The sequence below is a fragment of the Telmatherina bonti genome (genome assembly GCF_933228915.1).
Source record: "Telmatherina bonti genome assembly, chromosome: 3".
Lineage (NCBI taxonomy): Eukaryota > Metazoa > Chordata > Actinopteri > Atheriniformes > Telmatherinidae > Telmatherina > Telmatherina bonti.
The window spans coordinates 31018212-31039265 of record NC_136621.1 but is presented as its reverse complement, the minus strand read 5'-3'; the positions used below and the strand labels follow the sequence as shown (position 1 = coordinate 31039265).

General features: G+C 36.1%; 2 protein-coding genes across 3 annotated transcripts; one reads left to right on the top strand and one right to left on the bottom strand.

Annotated features, from left to right (window-relative positions):
* Window positions 1–648: 648 nt before the first annotated feature.
* Window positions 649–10034, bottom strand: LOC306773799 (neuromedin-K receptor-like; the record flags this gene model as incomplete). Its single annotated transcript, XM_079263709.1, has 5 exons — window positions 649–2330; window positions 2408–2604; window positions 8644–8794; window positions 8925–9113; window positions 9676–10034. The coding sequence occupies 5 exons, from the start codon at window positions 10032–10034 to the stop codon at window positions 2108–2110; spliced, it is 1119 nt and encodes a 372-aa protein (XP_079119835.1). The 3' UTR covers window positions 649–2107.
* Window positions 10035–16485: 6451 nt separating this feature from the next.
* On the top strand, window positions 16486–20747 carry LOC306754239 (N-acyl-aromatic-L-amino acid amidohydrolase (carboxylate-forming) B-like). 2 transcript variants are annotated; one of them, XM_079238176.1, is made up of 7 exons: window positions 16486–16699; window positions 18141–18367; window positions 18484–18676; window positions 19652–19745; window positions 19827–19934; window positions 20005–20114; window positions 20268–20747. In XM_079238176.1, exons 2-7 carry the CDS (start codon window positions 18141–18143, stop codon window positions 20457–20459), a joined length of 924 nt encoding a protein of 307 aa, XP_079094302.1. In that variant the 5' UTR covers window positions 16486–16699; the 3' UTR covers window positions 20460–20747. The 2 variants fall into 2 exon arrangements, with proteins under 2 accessions (XP_079094302.1, XP_079094301.1); XM_079238175.1 differs by having other exon boundaries at window positions 18136–18367.
* The last annotated feature ends 307 nt before the right edge of the window (window positions 20748–21054 follow it).

Here is a 21054-nt window from a genome sequence, read left to right as displayed (position 1 = left end):
GTTGGTGAAAACACCTGTCCTAAATGCACAGGTAAATCCAAAAATATGGCCTGACTTTGACTTTGTGGTACCTGGGTTATACACCTCTACAGAAAAGTAGACTTTATAATCGCACATGCACTGTCTGAAATCAGAGTAATTATAAATTTAAATGCTGTTATAAAGTTCAGGTCTAAAAAAGTTCATTTTTATGTCAGAGTCACTGTACCACATTTTAAGGGATCAATGTTGACAGAAAAACTGCAGCTGCACTTTATACGACCACTATCCATATTTAACAAGTGCAGAATGAAATGCATCTAAAGCAGCTTGGAAATTTGTTCTCTGATGCCAACCGTCTTCATGTCCTGAGACTTTATCAGAAAATAAATAAATAAATGAATACAACTATGACAGAAAACTTATATTGAGTTCTGTGGGCTATTTTTCTACTCACAAAATGTAAATTACCTATAAAAAATAATGTTAATTTGTCTGAATCGATTCCTAACCATGGATTAAAAGAAAAACCGTTGAAAGGAATAAAAAAAAAAAAAAAAAAAAAATAATAATAATAATAATCCCTTTAAAATATATACAAATATCTTATTCTTGTAAAAATGTTTAAAATACTTAGATTTGGATTTTTGGATAAAAAACAGCTTATTGAGAACACTAAAATTGTTAACATACATTTATACATTTAATACAAACTCAAGGAGGGCTGTGTTTAAAAGGAAACAAACTGAATAAGCTTATTGTCACCTAGAATAAATTAAAGGCATTACTGACAAAATATCATATGTATAAATCAATTAAGAAAAAAAACATCATATGGGATTTGGATGCTTACATTTTGTAGTAGTGGCATCACTACAGCTGATTGCACGTTTTTCTGCCTAAGATTTGAATCCTGCTCTTTATTTTCTATTTGTTTACAACCTGACTATTAAATATGATACAAATTTTCTCTAAACAGTTCCTTTTACTTCAATAAAGATGATGATGTCCTTCAAATCTAAATCTATTGTACTTTCTAGGTTTTTAGACTGTATCCGAGTAGCTTTTGCTGAGCTGTGTCCCTGTTTCTCTGCTTCAGCACTAGATTAAAAGGTCAAAACTTGAAGTAGACTACAATGAGTAGTTTCCTGTTTTTGAAGACTGGAAAGCATGTGTTCCCTTGAAACAGGGTTTATCTCCACATTCCTTTCTTTCTGGAAGCTTTCCTGCTTCCTGGAAGGTGTGCCTCATAGTAAGATAACACCCACTTTGGTGTTGTTTAACATCTAACTACATTGGCCTAAAGCAACCTAATTTTATGGCAGAAAATATCCAAATTTAGTATCCATAGTACAAGAAGACTGCTGTCTCTCTTCCTTTCAATCACACTGAGAAAAAAGGCCCTGAAAAACAGTATTAACCCCCCATATTAACAGAGAACTTTAACGCCATGTTATTTGTGGTTCCAAATTAACAACGTTAATAACAACTAATAAAAAACTGCAATCATAATTAGATAGTTTTTTGAACATGTAGGTTCCAGTCTGTCCATATTTGATGTGTTATTAAATTACAAGTTTAATTAATGACAAAGACCTTTCTTAAATGTTTGCCTACCAGTAAAAAAAAGTGCTTTTTGTCATTTGTCATTAATCAAACTTGTAATTTAATAACGCATCAAATATGGACAGACTGGAACCTACATGTTCAAAAAACTATCTAATTATGATTGCAGTTTTTTATTAGTTAATTTTTTTTTTAAATATTGAAAATCTTACATACTCCACCTTTAAGGTTAGAAGAGAAAACACTGTTTCAGGTTACACAGTTTCATGCTCCTCAGCTGCAGAATCATGCAATGTTGACACTGTTCAATAGTAAATAGTCAGCACTATATAGTCCCTCTCATAATTTTTGACCATGTATTGGTATATTACTGTATCTTGGACATGTAGACAGACATATCATTTAGAGACTGGGCTGTGTTCATCACAATTACCAAAACTCATTCAGAATTATTCTGGAAGTTCTCAAAAAACAAAACAAAAATTGATTGACCAGCATCATGTGATAATGTACACAAAATTTCAGAGTACTGAGTAGAGAGCAGAAGTGTGTCTGCAGAAGTCTAACTGTCTTTGTCGCCCTGCTCAGGTTTCGGTTTCGACCGGTTTCCACGAGAACAAATACTCTTATTTTTGCTCAAGATGCTGGTCTCAACACGAGAGAGGGTGCACATGCTACTCTGGTGACACGGTCGAAGTCTTGTGTTCTGAAGCTCCAGTTCATCGTAGCTCGACATCCGTACAAAGGGGCACCAGCGGAAAACCTGCTTAAAGCCAGCTCGAAACCTGAAATCAAGACAACCCCTAAGAAGTGATTTTACTCATGTTTTCAGTGTTTGCATGTGTGTGTGATCAATACCCACCTGCTGTTGAGACAGCAGTAGATAATAGGGTTGTACATGGTGGAGCTCATTGCCAACCACATCACAAACAGGTAAACCTGCTGAATGTACTTCCACTTGCTCAGATGCTTGTTGAGACCTGTCACAATGAAGTAGACATGGTAGGGTAGCCAGCAGAGGGCAAAGGTCACAACCACAATGATCATCATCTTCACCACCTGAGAGAGGAAGGAGAGAAAGGCACAAAGTATTGCTCGCATAAAAAGTAACAGCAGGCGACTAGTCAGTTTAACATTTGACCGAAAGTAAAGAAACATATGCACAGTTGTGCTCATATGTATTCAGCCCCTTTCATTAAAGAAAAGGCTGAATTTACAACAGTCACTCAAATAACTGGAGACTTAAAAAAGGAACAAGAACTAAAAATTTGCAAAAATATAATTTAGTAATATAAGACACTGTTTTGTTTTCATTTCATTGAGTTGAAGAAAGAAAAAAAAAACAAACAAACAAACAAATTGGTCCTGGACAAATGAGAGCACTTTTCTGTTGAACAGTGGGAAAAATACCTGTCAACAGGTGCAGAAGTCTGACTGAGGGGATCAGAAAACACCTGACTGTAGTGGAAACATTAAAGGATTGTTCAACAAAATATTAGCTTATGAGTGATGTTATGTGTAATAAATTATCTTATTTGTTTGCTTTTTAAAAAAAACAAAAAAAACATTTCTATTAAACAAAATTAGAAAATATTGTAATGATTTTCATAAAATATTTATTTATTACTTTAGTCAATTTCATCTTATTTTACAGGCAGCTGTTTTTTTCCTTCTTTAATGAAAGGGTATGAATAAATATGAGCACAACTGTAACACAATAAATGACAGTTCCTTCAACTCGGTCTCACTCACAACTTTATGTATTCTGATACTTGATCAGTAGCCTGCTGTAGCAGGTCTGAGTACAGAGGTTATCACCAAAAACTTCAGATTCACACTTGCAGGGTTTTTCTTGAGTTGGTTGCATATCATTGTTGTGTTTTAATGCTGAAAATGTCAAAGATTTTAACAACAAAGTGTGTTTTACTGTTTATCTGAACCCCTAAAAATGATGCCTCCTATAACTTGAGCAGAGCAATGCCTAGTAATAATTACGCAGACCATCATTTGTCGTCTAGCCTTAACCAAACACTCTAAATGGCTGACAAAGTAAGAGGTTAAACTAGAAGAGTGATGGGAATTAGAATAAAGGCCATAAAATAGAAGTGAAAAACAGCAGGACTGAAGACGAACACAACCGCACATTAAAAAATCTGGTGTGTATTCTTCTCCTTTCTTCAAATGCTGCACATTTCTGTCCATTTATTGCTTATTTTAAACCATATTTGCAGTGATTAAATTAAAAATAGACGTGTCCAAAAGTCTTAATCTCAGATTTCATAATCTGTTTCCTTAAACATTGCAGCATGTTTTATGTACATTTGAACCTTTTAGGATACTGGTTGTCAGCAGTCAGTATTCTCTGTAACTGTGAAGTTTTAGAGGAAGTGTCTTCATTTGCATTCTCTGACAAATGTTTCTTTTAGCTTCACAAACTTCTATTTTTGCTAGTGCAGATGGGTGGTCTTTCTTCTTCATTGCTGTTCTTGAAGACTCAGCCTTGTGGAGTCTCTGCTTACACTGTAGACACTTTTAAGTAAAGGCTGTAAGTATGGAAGTACTTTTTTTTTTTTTTTTTTTTAGTTCAAATATTTATTTTTGAACAAACAAATGAAAGAAAATAAGAAAAGAAAAAATATATGTACATACACACACATATACATACATATACATTCTAAGGAAAACTTAATAAAAATCATAATATTAATATTATTAATAGTAACAATAATAATAATTCCTCATCCGTTCAATAATTGAATAAATTCAATAAAGAAAAGAAGTTTGAAAATAAGGAGTGGGAAGAAGTGTACAGTTATTTGGTATTCCCACCCCTTTCTACTCATCTAGTTTTATATTCTGTGTCGCTGCACGTCACAGCATACTTATTGAATTTACTATATATATTTACAGTCACATATATGGTATACACATACACACACACATTTCTGTATACATACATGCTTATACTCACCTACATACAGATATACTACAGACGTCCACATACTTACACCCATATCTACAAAATTACATAAATATCCAACAACTTTTAACTTTCCTTATGATATCAGTTTTTTTCTTTCATTTTTTATCCCACATCCATGTACTTAAAAAAAAAAAGTACCTCCTTTTGAATATATTTATATTTATGGTTTGCCTTAACTCTTTGTCTGAATTGTTCCACAAAGTCACCCACAGCTTGATATGCACATACTTTTCATTATATTTCTTACTTTTTGCTTTCTAAATTGAAGCTTTCCCCTTAAATTATAACTTCCTTCTCTTTCTGTGAACATTCGCTGAATAATCTTTGGCAGTAAATTATTTCTTGCTTTGTACATTATTTGCGCTGTTTTAAAATGAATCAAGTCCATGAACTTTAATGCATGTGAGCTTATAAACAGTGGATTTGCGTGTTCTTGAAATCCTACTTTGGTTATTATCCTTATTGCTTTTTTCTGCAGTGCATATCGGATGTAGAGTGCTTTTGTAGATATTACCCCAGACCTCCACACAATATGTCTTCTATATGTAAGCATTTCTTTTCTCATGCATCTGTACATGAAACCTGCACAATAACTTTTAACTTTAAACTCATCTTGCTGTTAATCATTTTAATCTAATGATTTTATTATGATTTTTTGCTATTTGTTGCAGCCATTTACTACTTTTTAATGCTTCCTTTGCACCATCTGTAAGGCTGGTAATTTTTAGGTAAAGTCCATTGAACTGTCTTGTACATTAAATGTGCCATACAAATATACTTGTCTTGCCTTAACTCAGTCATGGCATGTTTTAGGATGTATTTTGTTAATATTATGAAAAATTTGTTTTGAAATTTTGTATGAAAGGATCAAATTCAAAGTAGGCTTATTTTTATTTGCAATGTAACAATAATCATCTTTTATTTTATTATTCAATATGTCACCCTTGTACGTTGCACTGTGTTCTTATGTATCTTACACTTCGCCATAACTTTCTTAGAAAAATAAGCGTTGTTAATAGAAGTCACGATTCTCTGTAATTCTGCAGTGACACAAAACAGTCTGCAGTTCTACAATACTTTGGAAAGTGCAAGAGGAACAGGGCGTCAATTATCTTTGGAAGAGTAAAAAAAAACAGATTTTCACTTGCATGGCTAGTTTTGTATGACAGAAAAAACCATTTACAGAGAAGTTATGTACGGCAACATCAAATCATCAAAGTTTGAGCACTTTTGCTGTGGGATGAAACCATCATGGCTTTTAAAAATTGAAAAAGCCTTTGAGATGCAATGACTCTTTGGACCATTTACCTTCATTCTCATCACATTTTCCAGTCAGTGAGTCCATAGCAAGTTATGTGAAAAGACTGGGAAAGGTCATTGATGACGCACCAGACCCAGCTGGTTCCATGTGAGACAGAATACGACAAAACTCATCAATGTGATACAGCATCATTTTAGCCCCCCACAATAAAAAACTGTGGGGGCCTAAAAGGAGCAGACCATCAGCAGATGCTCATCTGCAACATGGAGAAGAGAACCACTACTTCTCTCCACCTTAGATGCCGTCAATGTCAGCTTGACCTTTTGAATCGCACCTGACTTTGTCGCACCGCTGGGCTTGACATTTATAAGTTTCTTTTATCTTCCTGGACAATTCTGCTTGAAATGACCTTTTGTTGTTGCTGTCTTTTATAATTTTTTATGACCTATATAAGATTTCAATATATTTAACTTTTATCTGTCTGAACCTCTACATTCTCTGTGTACGCTGGAGGTTCATTCTTAATTCCCTGCTTATTCTAAATTTTTTGTTGTTTATTTTGCCCTTCGTTCACTAGATAAATCCACTGAAATGCAATAAAGATCACTCTATCTGAAACAGCTTTTTACATATGAATATATAAAAAAAAAAGCTTATTATTCTTTGTTTTGCCTTTTTCTTGCATCCAAAGTGTCTTTTAACAACAAAACATCCATGACGCTTGTGCTGACTTTTTACCCAATCTGCTGAATAATCTGACATGTTACTCTGCAGTATTTGCAATGTTTATCAATGAACTGGATTCTGTGGCATTAATCCCAGAGCTGTCTTGATATAGACGCTCATCCTCCCAGCTGTGATGTCTTTAATCCCTGCTCAGCCCGCAGAGACGCTGCTGCAAAGCACACTGTGCATTCCAGCTGATAAAGCCAACCTACTTTTCATTAAGTGTTCAAGAGTGCACAAGAGGTTACAGTCATGTTTGATCTTCATGTGGTTTTGACTAAATTATGTGTAGAACTGTTCATAATCATGATATTTTAGACCATTAATTGTCATTTAACTAATTTTGATGTCAAATCAATTCTGTTTGATACATGTGTTTTGGAGACCTCTGCACCACTCACATATCAAAACCTGTCCTGAAATCCTGTTGTCTTTGACACATCTTCTGCCCTCCAGTGGATTTACTGAAGGTCTGCAGTTGAAATGAGTCATTAGGGTTTTTTTTTTTTAAATGGGCGTTTCTAGTGATTATACAAAAGCCCATGTACTACAAAGTAATCTCAGGGCACATCACAGACATAATCAGTAAATGCCAATTAACAGTGATTCAGTCAAAACAAATCCACATCAGTTTATAAAAACTATGTGCATGCAAGCTAATCACATCAGTGGAAGTTTTCAGGGTTTTTTGGCTGCTCTAAAATAAATGAGTACTTTAAAAGTTTATGTGCATACTGGGAAAAATGACTGTGTTTATTGAATCTAAATGTGTTCTGGTGTGTTGTGTCCAAAGTACACTACAATCATGACAGAATACTTAAAAAATGCCTTTGATTTGTTAAATGAAGATTGTAAAACCACAGGTTAAGATTTTTCCCCTCTGTTTTATTCCTTTTATTATAGGAAATCTTGGTTATTTTTCTGTCTTTAAAAAAAAAAGTGCTTCCCCTATTATATTATGGGCTTGATTGCACAAATGCCTTTCCATCCATTCATTTACTGTTTATACCAGCAGCAACTAGGCAAGAGACAGGTCACCAGTCCATCGCACTGCAAACATAGAGGCAAACAGGGAATTTAGATACCAATAAACCTAACAAGCATGATTTTAGGTGTGGGGGGAAGCCATAGTATCCAGAGAGAACCCATACCTGCACAGGGAGAACATGCAAACTCCAGACAGAATGGCCCCAAGGCTAGAAGAAACCTGCTTTAGTCACTACATTTCCCTGTGTGTTTTATTTTCTTTAAAAATCACTCACATAATGGTAAAGAATTTCCAAACCAGCTAAAGATTTGCTGTGATAAACTCTTAGGTAATGAAAAAGTGAAAACTACAGCTGCAAGTATGATGTTAAGTGGATAAAATGATGTTAAGTGACCTACAGGTACGTGGTCCTAGTTCTGGACCAGAGGTTAGAAGGGTCAGCTAACATGGACGCAGTGTACAGGAAGGGACAGAGTTGCCTTTTCTTCCTCAGGCGGCTCAGGTCCTTTGATGTCTGTGGTGTCCTGCTACAGATGTTCTATCACACAGTGATGCTGGTGTCTGCTGGGGGAGCAGCATTACAAACAAGGACTGCAAACGTCTGGACAAACTGCTCAGGAAGGCTAGTTCTGTCTCATAGGCAGAAGTCTGGACCCTGTGAGAGCCGTGGTGGAGCAGAGGATGAGGGGAAAACTTCAGGGTATTTTGGATAATAAAAAACATCCCTTCCATAATACCCTGGAAGGACAGAGGAGCGGCTGCAGTGAGAGACTGATCTCTCTTTGATGCAGGACTGAGAGGTTCAGAAGGTCCTTCATTCCAGCTGCAATTAGACTGTTTAATATTATTCTTTCATTTAATCTATTTATTTATTTAAAAGAAACACCCTGAATTTCACCCCTGGGGATGAATAAATTATCTATCTATCTATCTATCTATCTATCTATCTATCTATCTATCTATCTATCTATCTATCTATCTATCTATCTATCTATCTATCTATCTATCTATCTATCTATCTATCTATCTATCTATCTATCTATCTATCTAAAATGTTAATGTGGCCAATAAGTGTTCTGCCTGTTTGCTTTCCAATGAAACACACACTCCAGCAGGAAAAAAATTTAATATGGGAATTACCTTCCTTTTAGCCCGGAGCTGTCCGTGATAACTGTCAGATGAGTCTCCAGGAATCTCACTTCCCCACAGTGACACCCCCACGATGGTGTAAGTGATGCCCATCACCACTAAAGGCAGCACATAGACCAGGACTGTTACTATGATGTGATACCTGCACAAAAACACAAACATGTCTCCAGAATGTTTCCAAGAATTCAACAAAATGCACAGGGATGTGGGGGATATATAAAGAAGACAGATATTCCCACTTCTGTTACAGTTATTAGGATAGTAGGTCTCACATGAAGGAGTCATCAGCCATGTGGGGCCAGGCCACGTAGCAAAAGGTCCTGCCTGGTAACTTTCGGGTAGTGGAGAAGTAGCAGAGAGGGAAGGCCAGAATCACTGCAAGGGTCCAGATGCAGAAGATGACTCCTATAGTCGCTTTGGCAGACAGACGAGGCTTCAGAGGATGGATGATTGCCATGTATCTACAAGAAAGTTGCAACAAACAAGTAAACTGTGAATTCTTGAAAACAAACACTTAAAGCAAATGGAGTTTATGGTGGAGTTGACTTTAAATGTGACCATTGAGAGTTATACAATATGTTTGGACAATTACAACGTTGTAGGAAATCTACTGTATTATGATTATCTCTCTAAGCTATTCAGTCTAGTGGGTTACAAAAAAAAAACGTTTTTTTTTTTTTATTTAGAAAAACCCGATAAGGCTTCAGCATTTACAAATGGGTCGATTTTTAATTGTAAGCGCAATACTCTGATCAAATGTGTTTTGTTATTTAAGGATTTCTGACAGTTTTCTTATTTTTTTTAAGGCAGCTGCAGCAAAACTTTTAAAATTACCCAACATTTAAGCTTGGCCATATTTACTATACTGTGATGTTCTTCTATATATCAGCAGACTCACCCCATTTTCTCAGGTACAAATGATTTCATTTTCATCCAAACTTTCACAAAACTGTATCAAAACTAAATTTCCATAACGAGTTTATAGTAAAAACAACAGACAAACTGAATCCTTGACTCCTCTACCTGTCTATGGCTATGGCAGTCATGGAGTAGATGCTTGCAAACACGGCGGCGACAGGGAAGAAGTTGTGAAACTTGCAGTACACCTCTCCAAAGTACCACTCTCCGTGAGCCGCGTAGATGAAGTTGATGAGGGTGTTGAACGCAGCCATGGAAACGTCCGAGAAAGCCAGGTTCAGCAGGAAATAGTTGGTCACCGTCCTCATCCGTTTATGCGCAAAAATAATCCAAATCACGATCAAGTTTCCAAAAACTGCCACCGCCAGCACCATGGTGTACGCCACCGACCAGAGCGCGATGCGCCACGCCGGCTGCACGAACTGGTTGGCCAGGATTCTGCTTGTGTTCCGTTCAGGGCTCATTCCTCGACTGTTTCAATCTGCTGCTGAACATTTGATGCGCAAAGTGGTCCTGATGCAAAGCCGAGGCATCAGCGGGGCGAAAGTGGGCGTGTTCTTGCGTTTGTCTCAAAAACACCATGGTGACAGGGTCAGTCACGATCAGGCTCATTCATTCCTGCAGAGACAACGACTCCAGCAAACGACCTTTTTGTTTTTTTTAGTATAATTGTTATTATTTATACACAAAATTTAGAATTAGATAATAAAACTTTCATACTGGAGACAATTCTGTGTATAATAAAATAAAAATAAATAAATAAATGCAGTGGAATTCACATGCAATCAGTGGAAATGCAAGTTGATCCATATCATCTATGTTTTCTCACAGGTCCAGTCACTCTGCTATAGGTAGGCTACTGTCATTAGAATAAAATGGTTGTTCTCTGCATTAGGTGTCTGCAGCTTTAGAGATCAGCCTGAGGGTGATACAGTTAATCCTTAATAGCTTTGCCATCAAAATATCAGAATTTATTAAGGTTTGCCTATATTATGTAAGCCTGATCTCATTGTAGGGTCCCATGTGTGTGGCACATGGAGTTTTTTTCTGGAGTTTTATTTATGGAACTTTTACATAACAAAGGGTCAATGCAATTATTCCTCCCTTTTCCCTCATACTAATATTTTAATAAAGCATAGATGCCATGTGCTGTCTGTGGGCTGAGCTGACAGCAGATGAAGGTTACCATGGTGACTGATAATTCATGTTTTTCAATCAAACTAAAGCTGTGGTGCACAGTGATGCATCATAATGACGACAAACTTAAAGAAAAGTTTTTTTCTTCTTCAAAATTTTTTCCTTTATGTTCATGCATTTTGATGCACAAAACTAAAGTTTTTTTTGTACTTCTTTTATTTTCTAATGATAAAAAAACAAAAGCTTTGGGATATTTATCATTTAATGCAATTATATTTTAAATTTACCGTGTAATTGAATGTTCAGTTCAGTAAAAGTTGAATAAAAGATGGAAAGCTCAGAGTGGTTAGGGAGTATTTAGAAGACTTAAAATCTCAGGGCTTCTGAAATCCCATCGGAATGAATTTTGATTAAAGAACAGAAAGTTCAAACTTTGCATAATTACACAAATCAGCATGAATGGATTATTAAATGCGCCAAGTGGGCATGGTGTGAAGGGCCTAAAGTATCACAGAACCCTGATTCTGAGTCATGGGAAAGTAATGCTAACATTCTGTTTTACAGTCATTTAGCAGATACTTCTATCTGAAATGACTTACATGTGATAAGTGCATGATGAACTGCTTGTTGGGGGGAGAAGGACAGAGAAGAGAACATGCAAACTCCACACAGAAAGGCCGCTCTTCAAACCTCCACCCAGCAGAGGCTCAAACCAGTGACCTTCTTGCTGTAAGGCCAGAGTGATAACCACTACACCACTGTGCTGCCCATTTTGATATTGGAGAGAAAATCTGCTAGAAAATACATAAAATGGCTCAAAACAGCAACGGGGAGCTAAACTTGACCAGAGATGGTCATTTACAAGGGGAGTTTCAAAATAGCTCAGAAAGAAATGAAAAGGAGACACCTAAACAAAAGCACAAAAATGAACTATATAGAGACACAACATCATCAAAAATTGAGACACAAAATGAACACAACATCTTAAAAACATGCTGAAACAGACAGAAACAACTGAGACTAGTTGTTCAAGTATACACATAAAACTTCCAAAAAGAGACAACAACATCCCAAATACATGCAACAAGGGAGAAGAAAAAGCATTGGTAGGGCTCTTGAGAAAATTCTTTCAGACCAAAACACCAATCTTTATTTTTTAACAAATAATTGCAAAAGTGAAAAGCCATGCAAGTAAACTCTCTATTTTAGTTCAAGTATACCAAAGAGAGAAAAATCTATTTGAAACAACAATAAGATTATAAGACGAATACAAACACAGCAAGAGATACTTCTTGACTTCAAGTGAAAAAAGAAAAAACACCTCAGTCTAAAAGGAGTGGGGAGCTTAAACAGCTGTAAATATCACCTTTACTTTGGTGATCTCACACTAATAATAAACTTTACCAGGAATGGTCTTTAACCATTCTCTCAATTTTCTTTAAACTTTCTCACAACAATAAAAGGAACTGACACAATAAAAATAAAATAACATATAATAATAACATATAATAATAATAATAATAATAATAATAATAATAACAATAATAATAAAGAACGGTCATAATCTAAGCATGAATTACAAAGGCGTCTGCATTATAAATAAATGTTTGTGTCCTGCTGCCAGCAGTTAGTTAAAAGTACACCTGCTGAGCCTGTTTTTAATCTGCTCTTTTCTATTGTTTGTTTCATGCTCTTATTGTGAGCTCTGGTCACATATCCATTTCCCTAAAATACTTTTTTCCTTCTTTTTTGTTTTTTTTCTTTTTACTAATTTTTCTATCCTACCTTTAGTTTGATGTTCTCCAAAAAGAAAAGAAGCTGCGGTCAAAACAGTGAAGCTGCGCCTACTGAGAAAAAAGCACAAGAAGGTCAGAAAGCCTGATTACTCTCAGCAAGGCCTCATTATCCAAGAGCTGCGTCTTTTGGACCACTCCCAGTCTCAAATGTCACAGTTAAAACCACTTTTAAACACACCCTGTCCTCCATTTTAAAAAGGTCACTTTTAAATAACCATTGATGGCATCATTAGTTGCAGCCAAACTTGTCCCCCTAAAATAGATATGAATAATTTAGTCATCAGTTAATCAAAAAGGGGAGACAGCAGGACAGATGGGTGTGTTACTCTGTTTGGTGTTTGATCTGAGTATGAACTCTAATTCCTGTAAAACAAATGCTGACAAAATGGTGTCGGTACAATCTTTAGGAGAAAAGTAAACTTGAAAAAGATGACGGCAGCCACTTTATGTCCTCGATACGATCACTGTTGGATGCAAGTACATAGAACTATGTCAGTGCTTCCATGACAGCTGGATGTAGAATGGCACACAAACACTTTGTCAAGTTTTAGAGCAAAGTTATGAATCATTAAAAAATAAATCCAATAAATAACACTTAAGAGTCTTTTCACTACACCTGTAACTCTGCAAATTACATTTGTTTAATGGGGATGTGAGTGGGTCTAAAAGAAGAAAAAACTTGTAATGCTGCTTGCTTGGATTGTCTGTTTCTTCATTTCTACTCTGCAGTTTCATAGTTATACAAACACCATATGCACAACCATGCCAGCTTTTTTTTATCAAGTATAATACCCAACAAAACCAACAAGCAGATCAGACAGTGTATCACCCAGAAAAACTTGAGATGTTCTTATGTGCACTGGGAAAAAAAAGAGGACAGAGTGTATGAAACAGGATGTTTCAGTGGTCAGCTATGAAGCAGCAGGGGGTCTATAATCTTTGTCAACTCAAATGATTGTTCTTTTTCTTGCTTTAAAATGATTCACACTGGAGATTGAAATGGAAACTAGTTCTAACATCACACCGAAGGTTTCAGGGAACAATGCAGAATAAATTCACATTTGTATTTAGTGGTATTTTTCCTGTTAAATTTTTGTTGACTTGTAGCACCTGTTTTTCATGGTGACAGTTCTCATCAGCCTATATGTCTCTGTGAATGAAGTGAAAGTCATTTCCAGCACTGAACTGAGTGGGTAAAGTAAAGAGAGCATGAACGAGTGCGAGAAAGCAGCTTATCAAGTGATGGCTGCAATAGGATTGTGGCCTTGTAATGGAAATTTTATATGTGTGTGTGCGTTTTCAGTATTTTTCAATATAAGGAATGCTAATATTATAATCAGTTTGTATTTCTGTGTGATTCAGCTGCATCTCAAGTGTGAACTCTGTATGACTTCGGGTTTACTCTGACCATCAGGTAACTATTGTGAGTGAATATTTGCTGGAATTTGCTTTAATCTTGGTTCCCAGGAGACTGTATGACAGCTAAATGAAACATGTTCCAGAGTACCAGAAATGGCCTCATGAAGGATCCAGGTGGAGGCTGTAAATTAAGTTGTACTAATTGGACTAAGTTTTGACACTGTTTGATTCGACACACTGTGTTTCTTGTCAAACTAAATACTTTTCAACCATTTCCTGCTCCCTCCAGGAGAAGTGTTAAAAAGTTAAGTCAGAACTATTTGTTAGTCAGACGGTGGTCTCATTCTTGCATTGTGAACATCCTCTCACAGCTGCAGCTGTTTTTAATAAAACCCTCAAAGGCAAACATCTCTTACTCTGGTGATTATTTAAAGTCACATTTCCATGACAGCCTATAATAGACAAACACATTGATATACAGTAATATTTGTTATATGTCGTAGTGTTTTCTCACAATGGATCTATCTAGGCAAGGGGTGTCAAACTGCAGTCTTGGAGGGCCGGTATCCTGCAGGTTTTTGTTGTCTCTGTGCTCCAACACACACCTGACCGACACTCAAACAGGTTGACAAGAAGCTGCTGGATCCATTGATTTGAATCAGCTGCGTTAGTGGAGGGAAACAACAAAAAATCTGCCGGATTCCGGCCCTCGAGGACTGGATTCTGACACCCCTGATCTAGGCTTTTATACTGATCTGTTGAACTGACCTGGGAGTTGATCGTGATGTATTTTCATTTCTGTTCCATCAACCCCCAAACAACAAAACATACAGTTCCCAAAACGTTAGCAGGCTACGTGAAATAAAAATAAAAACTGAATGCAATGATTTGCAGATCTCATAAACCCATAATCTTATTTATTACCAGAAGAAAATAAACAGCATGATGCGCTCAAACAGATATTAATTCATGGAAAATATTATATTCTGTCAATTTAATGGCAGAAGCACATTTATGTATACAGCTGTGAAGAATTTCCTCTTCTTTTAAAATAACACTAAAATAACAATAAACCCTGTGCTTCAGGCTTGTTTTGATGGCAAACTGATATTAATAATAAACATTGCTGAAGCCATCATTGCACTCCAGAGTTCCAAGGCCAAGAAACGGTACTTCATAATGTTTTTTCTTTTTCCAGTCCTGAAGCATGTGTTACTCTGCAATTCACTTTATGTGACTGGATCACAAGCCAGCAACTGGAGACATACTGGCTGTTTGTTTTGCTCGTCCCAGCAAGTAGCAAGGGAGAGGCAGGGTACACCCTGGAGAGGTTGACAGTTAATCGTAGACTGAAGACAGCTATCAGTTTTTCAGTGTTGTAGTATGTGGTCAAGTATGTGGTTTTACATGGTCCAAAAGTACATACAGTATGACAAACTTACTTGAAAAATGAAAAATGAAACTAACATCCTGCCTAAAAGTCTGGTGAAAGATTAAATATCAAGACAGGAGTTAAGATAAAGCCTGGGAAAAGGGCTACATCTACAGGTAAAACTATTCCTTCATGGAGTTTATGTGTTGATGTCTCTGTGAATGAAGTGAAAGTCATTTCCAGCGCTGAACTGAGTGGGTAAAGAGAAGAGAGCATGAACGAGTGCGAGGAAGCAGCTTATCAAGTGATGGCTGCAATAGGATTACATGTCTAAATAGAGACTTCTCCTTGCTGGGAGAAATAACAAAGGCCGGAAGGGTGGTAAGGAGCAAAAACATCTCAAAACTGTGAGGTAATTCATTTTTGAAACATTTTTAGGTGAAAGATTACAAACTGGAGTTTATTTTATAAACTTATACCAGCTAGTTAGATCTGAAAAGATTAATCACAATAGGTCAAAATAATTAATCACGGTCTGATGTGTGCCACAGTGTCATGCAGACACATCATGCTCCCTGGTAGCTTTTTTCCCCTTCTACACATATATGTCTGTTTAAAAAGTCCTTATATAGTAAAAATATTTAGGATTTCTTTCATGCATTGTGTAAAATAAGTCACCTGTACATGTGATCAGTTTTTTTTTCTTTTTTTAAAAAAGGACACGTCAAAAAGGGTGGAACCATGGAGATATAGCTTATCAAGAAGTGAAGAAGATCAAGTGTTTAGAAGTAAACTAAGGAGAAGCAGAGGGAAATCAAATGTAGAAACATAAATTAAATCATTAGCCAGGAATTGTACATCAGGTAACTAGTTTAACCCTATTCAAGACCTGATAATCCACCAGAACTTTCCTGTGATACTGTAAATTCAGGTATGGAATCATTATTTGCATGTGCAACATTAGATAATGTCTCTTGGACAATTTACCTCTTGATAAAAGATCTAGATCTAGATCTAGATTTAGAGATATAAAAGCTATGGTTATCCCTTTAAATTACATTTACTATTGTGACCATTGTACTTGTGGCCATGTGGGTAACTGAGGGCCCTATGATAGCGGCACCTGCTGGTGTGGCAGAAAATAACACAGTATTAGTTTCTGTTACGCAATAATATGTCTACTACTTGAAATCTGAGCTGCATGAGGAGAAAGAGGAGTGCTACAGGAATGAGGAAAAGTCAAAACAGGGAAGCAGAAGCGCCAAACGCAAATGGAAAAGTCTGCGTTGATATCAGCCACTCCAGTGCACGTGAATGGGTGTCAGGCCAGAAAAGCGGATGGTAAAAGCTTGGACTGCTACTTTATTTGCAGGTTATGAAATACTATACATGACTTCCCCCTCAAAGTTCAAAGGTTGCTGAAGTTCAGTAAATGGTCAACAGTGCTGAATACTGACCTGGAGAGGTAAGACATGCTGTCTTTAATGCTGTTTGTATTTTTAATTAGTTGTCACTTGAATGTTTTCCATTTGTAACTGTGTGAAAAAACTTTAACTTTAACACTGAAACTTTAACTATTACACACATTATTTTTGCTTCAAACTAACAATGCTGTCTCATACTAATAATTTGTTAAACAGTTAAACAGTTCTTCTGTACAGCAGATGTGAGGGTTCAAATCATGCAAATGACTAAATGCTCAAATAACCATGTACATGGCTACAAGTTTTAAATGTGGCCAAAGTATAAGATCTTTTAAACCTATAATAATGAGAACAGTGTCCAGATCTCTCCCAAAAAGCAAAACAGATGGCAAACATCTGGCAACGCCTGTGGTTTCTTGTGTCAAAACAACACTACTTTGGGGGATGGCGAGCAGAAAATGATCTAAAAGTGAATTTTATGTTTCAGCCTTTCTACAACTTCAGCTGTTTGAGTGCTGTCTGCAGCTTTAGTAAAACACTTTTGGTTTTTGTTTGCTCCTTAAAGTTAGACTTATTTCTTAAAACATTTCTGCTCTACACTTCTTTTGCAACACTAAAGTTCAGCAGTAACCGCAACAAGAAGCTAGGGCACTGACAGCCTTCCCTCTTCGAAGGTCACAGATTAGGAATAAAATACTTGGTTGAATTTTGACTAAACTGCAGACAGATAATAAGGATGACTCAGCAGTTTTTTCTTCTTCTGCACCTGTTGACAGGTATTTTGTCCCACTGTTCAACAGAAAAGTGCTTTCATTTGTCCAGAACCAAGTTGCTTGTTGATATTTTTTTCTTTCCTCAACTCAATTAAATGAAAAAACAGTGTCTTATATCACTAAATTATCATTTTGCAAATTTTTCAGCCTTATCTTTAATAAAAGGGTATGAATCCATATGAGCACAACTGTAGTCTAACATTTTTTCCATTGTTCTGTGATATTTAGTTATGTATTGACTACATCTATGTCTGCTCCAGCCCATGCAGCCAACTGATAAATTCTTTGCTTTAACTTGAACAGAGGTGCACACATGAACTGGTAATCACTCAATCAGCTGCATCTGAAAAGCTGCTCCAGAGTTTTTCTTTTAGTTGCAACACTTTAACACGTTGTCCCTAATTAATTATTGTTTTTTAAATCTATGCAACCTTTAAAGACAGTGTTCCCACCGGCATGTAATCTTTATTTAAAGATGAACAAAATGATGGCTGATCATTTAATGTGGAAAAACTTTGCAAGTAACTTATTTAGGCAAATGATTTACTTCATGTCACTCAATGGATTCTACACTTTTCAGCCCAGTTTCTGACCTGAGAGAAAAGTTGTCCGGTTTGGAAACTTGCTGTGCTTCTTTTATGAAAGACATTTACAAGATAAACAGCCACAAACCCCTAAAATCTTATTTCTTATTTTCCTCCCAGAAAAGATGGAGCATGTCTCTTTTCCACCACTGTCCAGTGTTGCCATTTGTGGAGGCACACATGGAAACGAGTTGACAGGAGTTTACGTTGTGAGGGAAATGCAGAAACAGAAGGTGGATAAAATGGGATCTGTTTCTATAACCACTGTCATGGCAAATCCACAAGCTGTGGATGTCTGCAGAAGATACACAGAGACAGACCTCAACCGGTGTTTTACAGACGCCTTGCTGAGGTAACGTTACAAAGGATCTCACTGCGAAGACTACTCATTGATTCTGTAGCCTGCTGCTTTACATTAGATGAAGAAATTCAACTGAAAAGTCTGTTAAAGCATTATTTGGTTTCCAGCTCCCCCATAACAGATTCAACATTATATGAGCTCAGACGAGCTCAGGAGCTGAACTCTCAGCTGGGGCCTAAAGGAAGTGACGAAGCAGTGGACCTACTCGTAGATATCCACAACACAACTGCTAACATGGGCGTGTGCCTCATCTTCTACTCGTTGGACTGGATCACCCTGCACATTTACAAGTATATAAAGGTACGAAAATCAAAGATTCTTCCAGACATACTTTTAGGGATATTTTCAACTTCACTGTCAATCAGTTTTTTACCCTAACTATTATCATGCAAAAATTTGAATAGGCAAATCAACAGGGCCACATGAACTAAAGGTCTACCCCTAGTTTTCATTAATAAAATAGTTGATCTATGAAATACTGCACTGTATAAATAAAGAAGTATGTGAAGAATATCTTAATTAATAACAATAAAAAAAATCTGTTTTTGAACTACATGTTCACAAAAGCATGAATTTTGAAATACATTTTTCCTTAAAGAAAAAAGTCTGTTAAAAGGTGATGAGGTCCTTATTCATCCTTATGCACATAGTTGTGTGAAATCAGTAGACAACTGTTCAATATTTCACATGCTTTCACGGGACCATGTGATGATTGAGACATTCAGAAATATGCAAGTAGCTGGCTATCCTTCTCAGGAACTGCCACTAAGAAATAATAAGCTCTAAATATTTGTATTGTTGATAAAATGTGTGAGGAAAAAAAATTGAAAATGAATTATTTTGGCAGGCAAAAACCAAAAAAATCTTTAAGAGGAAGATTTACAATAATTTAAGATTACCTGAAATTGTTACATAATGGCAATAGGAAATGTTTGGTTTAATGAAGTAAAATTCATTATTATTATTAATGAATATTAATCATTACATATATATAAATATATATATATATATATATATATATATATATATATTTTATATATATATATATATATATATATATATATATATATATATATATATATATATATATATGTATACATACAAATGACTCTTTTTACATCAAATACATAATTATCAAATACATAATTATGTTCTAAATTTTAAAAAATCTAGAGCAAAGTTTCAATTCCAGGATGAAGTTACATGTGATTTAAAGCTTGAGAGGATGTTATGAAAAATGCAGAGCTATAAAGGAGCTATGCATTTGATTTTCAGGATAAGATGACTTCCATGCCTGTGAGAGCAATCCAGCTGGACATACCCATTTCTGATGCTTACTCTCTGGAATCCGTGGGCAAGCACGGCTTTGGTAACTGTCTGCAATTTTCGTGGGCTTGTTATTTATCTTCTAACAAGACATATTCACAACGATTTCTTGTATTCTTTTCAGCAATAGAGGTCGGTCCCCAACCCCACGGTGTGCTCAGAGCAGATATCTTCAACATGGTGAAAGAGGCAGTGGATCACACAATAGAATGGCTTCAGAAATTTAATTCTGGTAAGAAGCAAATGAGTTAAATGATCCTACTGTAACACATCACTGACTCTGTAATCCCCCCATCCTGCAGGCTGCACTTTTCAGGGTGGTGAGGTAGAGGCATACACCTTTGTAAAAAGTGTTGACTACCCAAGAAACTCAGCTGGTGAAATTATTGCTGCTATACACCCTGAACTGCAGGTACAGTAGGTTGCTTGCAAATTTCAGAACACCTTCACAATCCAGGTTTCACATGAACACTTTATGTGCATGAATTTAAAGATGGATGACATCTATGTAACATCCTTTGTCAAATAATAAATGTCAGATTTGCATGTCTTTTTCCTCATCCAGGATAATGATTTCAAGCTTCTGCAGCCAGGGGATCCCATGTTCCTGTCATTTTCTGGGGAGATTGTGAGACATGAGGGAGAAGCATTCTACCCTTTTTTTGTGAATGAATGTGCTTATTATGAGAAGAAGATTGCTTTCCATTTAGCTCGGAAGACCACTTTCACCTTCCCATCCATCATGGTAAAGGACTGAGAGCCCAGTTGACCAGTGGGGAACAGGAAAACTGAACATTGTGTGAGCTCTAATCAGCACAAAAAAACAAATAAAATAAAAAAACTCGATGAAATAGCCATCATTGCAGATTGCAATAAGACAAGCAGGCTCTGCATTGTAACACGGCAGCTATGAAGTATTACTGCCTCCGTGATGTGTGAAATGAAGCCGCTTGTGATTTTGCTGTAACTTTAAAAATACTTTGATTTACTTGAGGTTATGATGATTTTGAACACAGTAATTTAACATATGATTTAAATCACATTAACTGGCTAAACATAAGTTAGTTTATTAAAGCTGTATAGATTTCTGACTAATGCCTTTTAAGTTTTAATGTGTAAAATAAATAAAAGCAGAAATTATACTCGTTCACATGCTCATTGTTTAAGTCTACTTGATATTTCAGTAAATATTTTAAGAAATGGTTGAAATCTTCATCCTGTGCTTTGCATCCTTTGTTAACGCTTGCTCGGGTTGCTGTAAGGCACCATCTTACAATTACACCAGCCTTTTGTGACTGGCCAGAAAAACAGCCTATTCACACAGGGACACCATGCAGATGGTTGTTTTCATA

What these genes read in the sequence shown, in the direction of transcription:
- LOC306754239 (XM_079238176.1), top strand. Translation starts at nt 18,141, where the DNA reads ATGGAGCATGTCTCTTTTCCACCACTGTCCAGTGTTGCCATTTGTGGA. An exon ending in CGTGGGCAAGCACGGCTTTG is followed by an intron (nt 19,746 to 19,826) that starts GTAACTGTCTGC and finishes TATTCTTTTCAG; the next exon opens with CAATAGAGGTCGGTCCCCAA. An exon ending in CTATACACCCTGAACTGCAG is followed by an intron (nt 20,115 to 20,267) that starts GTACAGTAGGTT and finishes TTCCTCATCCAG; the next exon opens with GATAATGATTTCAAGCTTCT.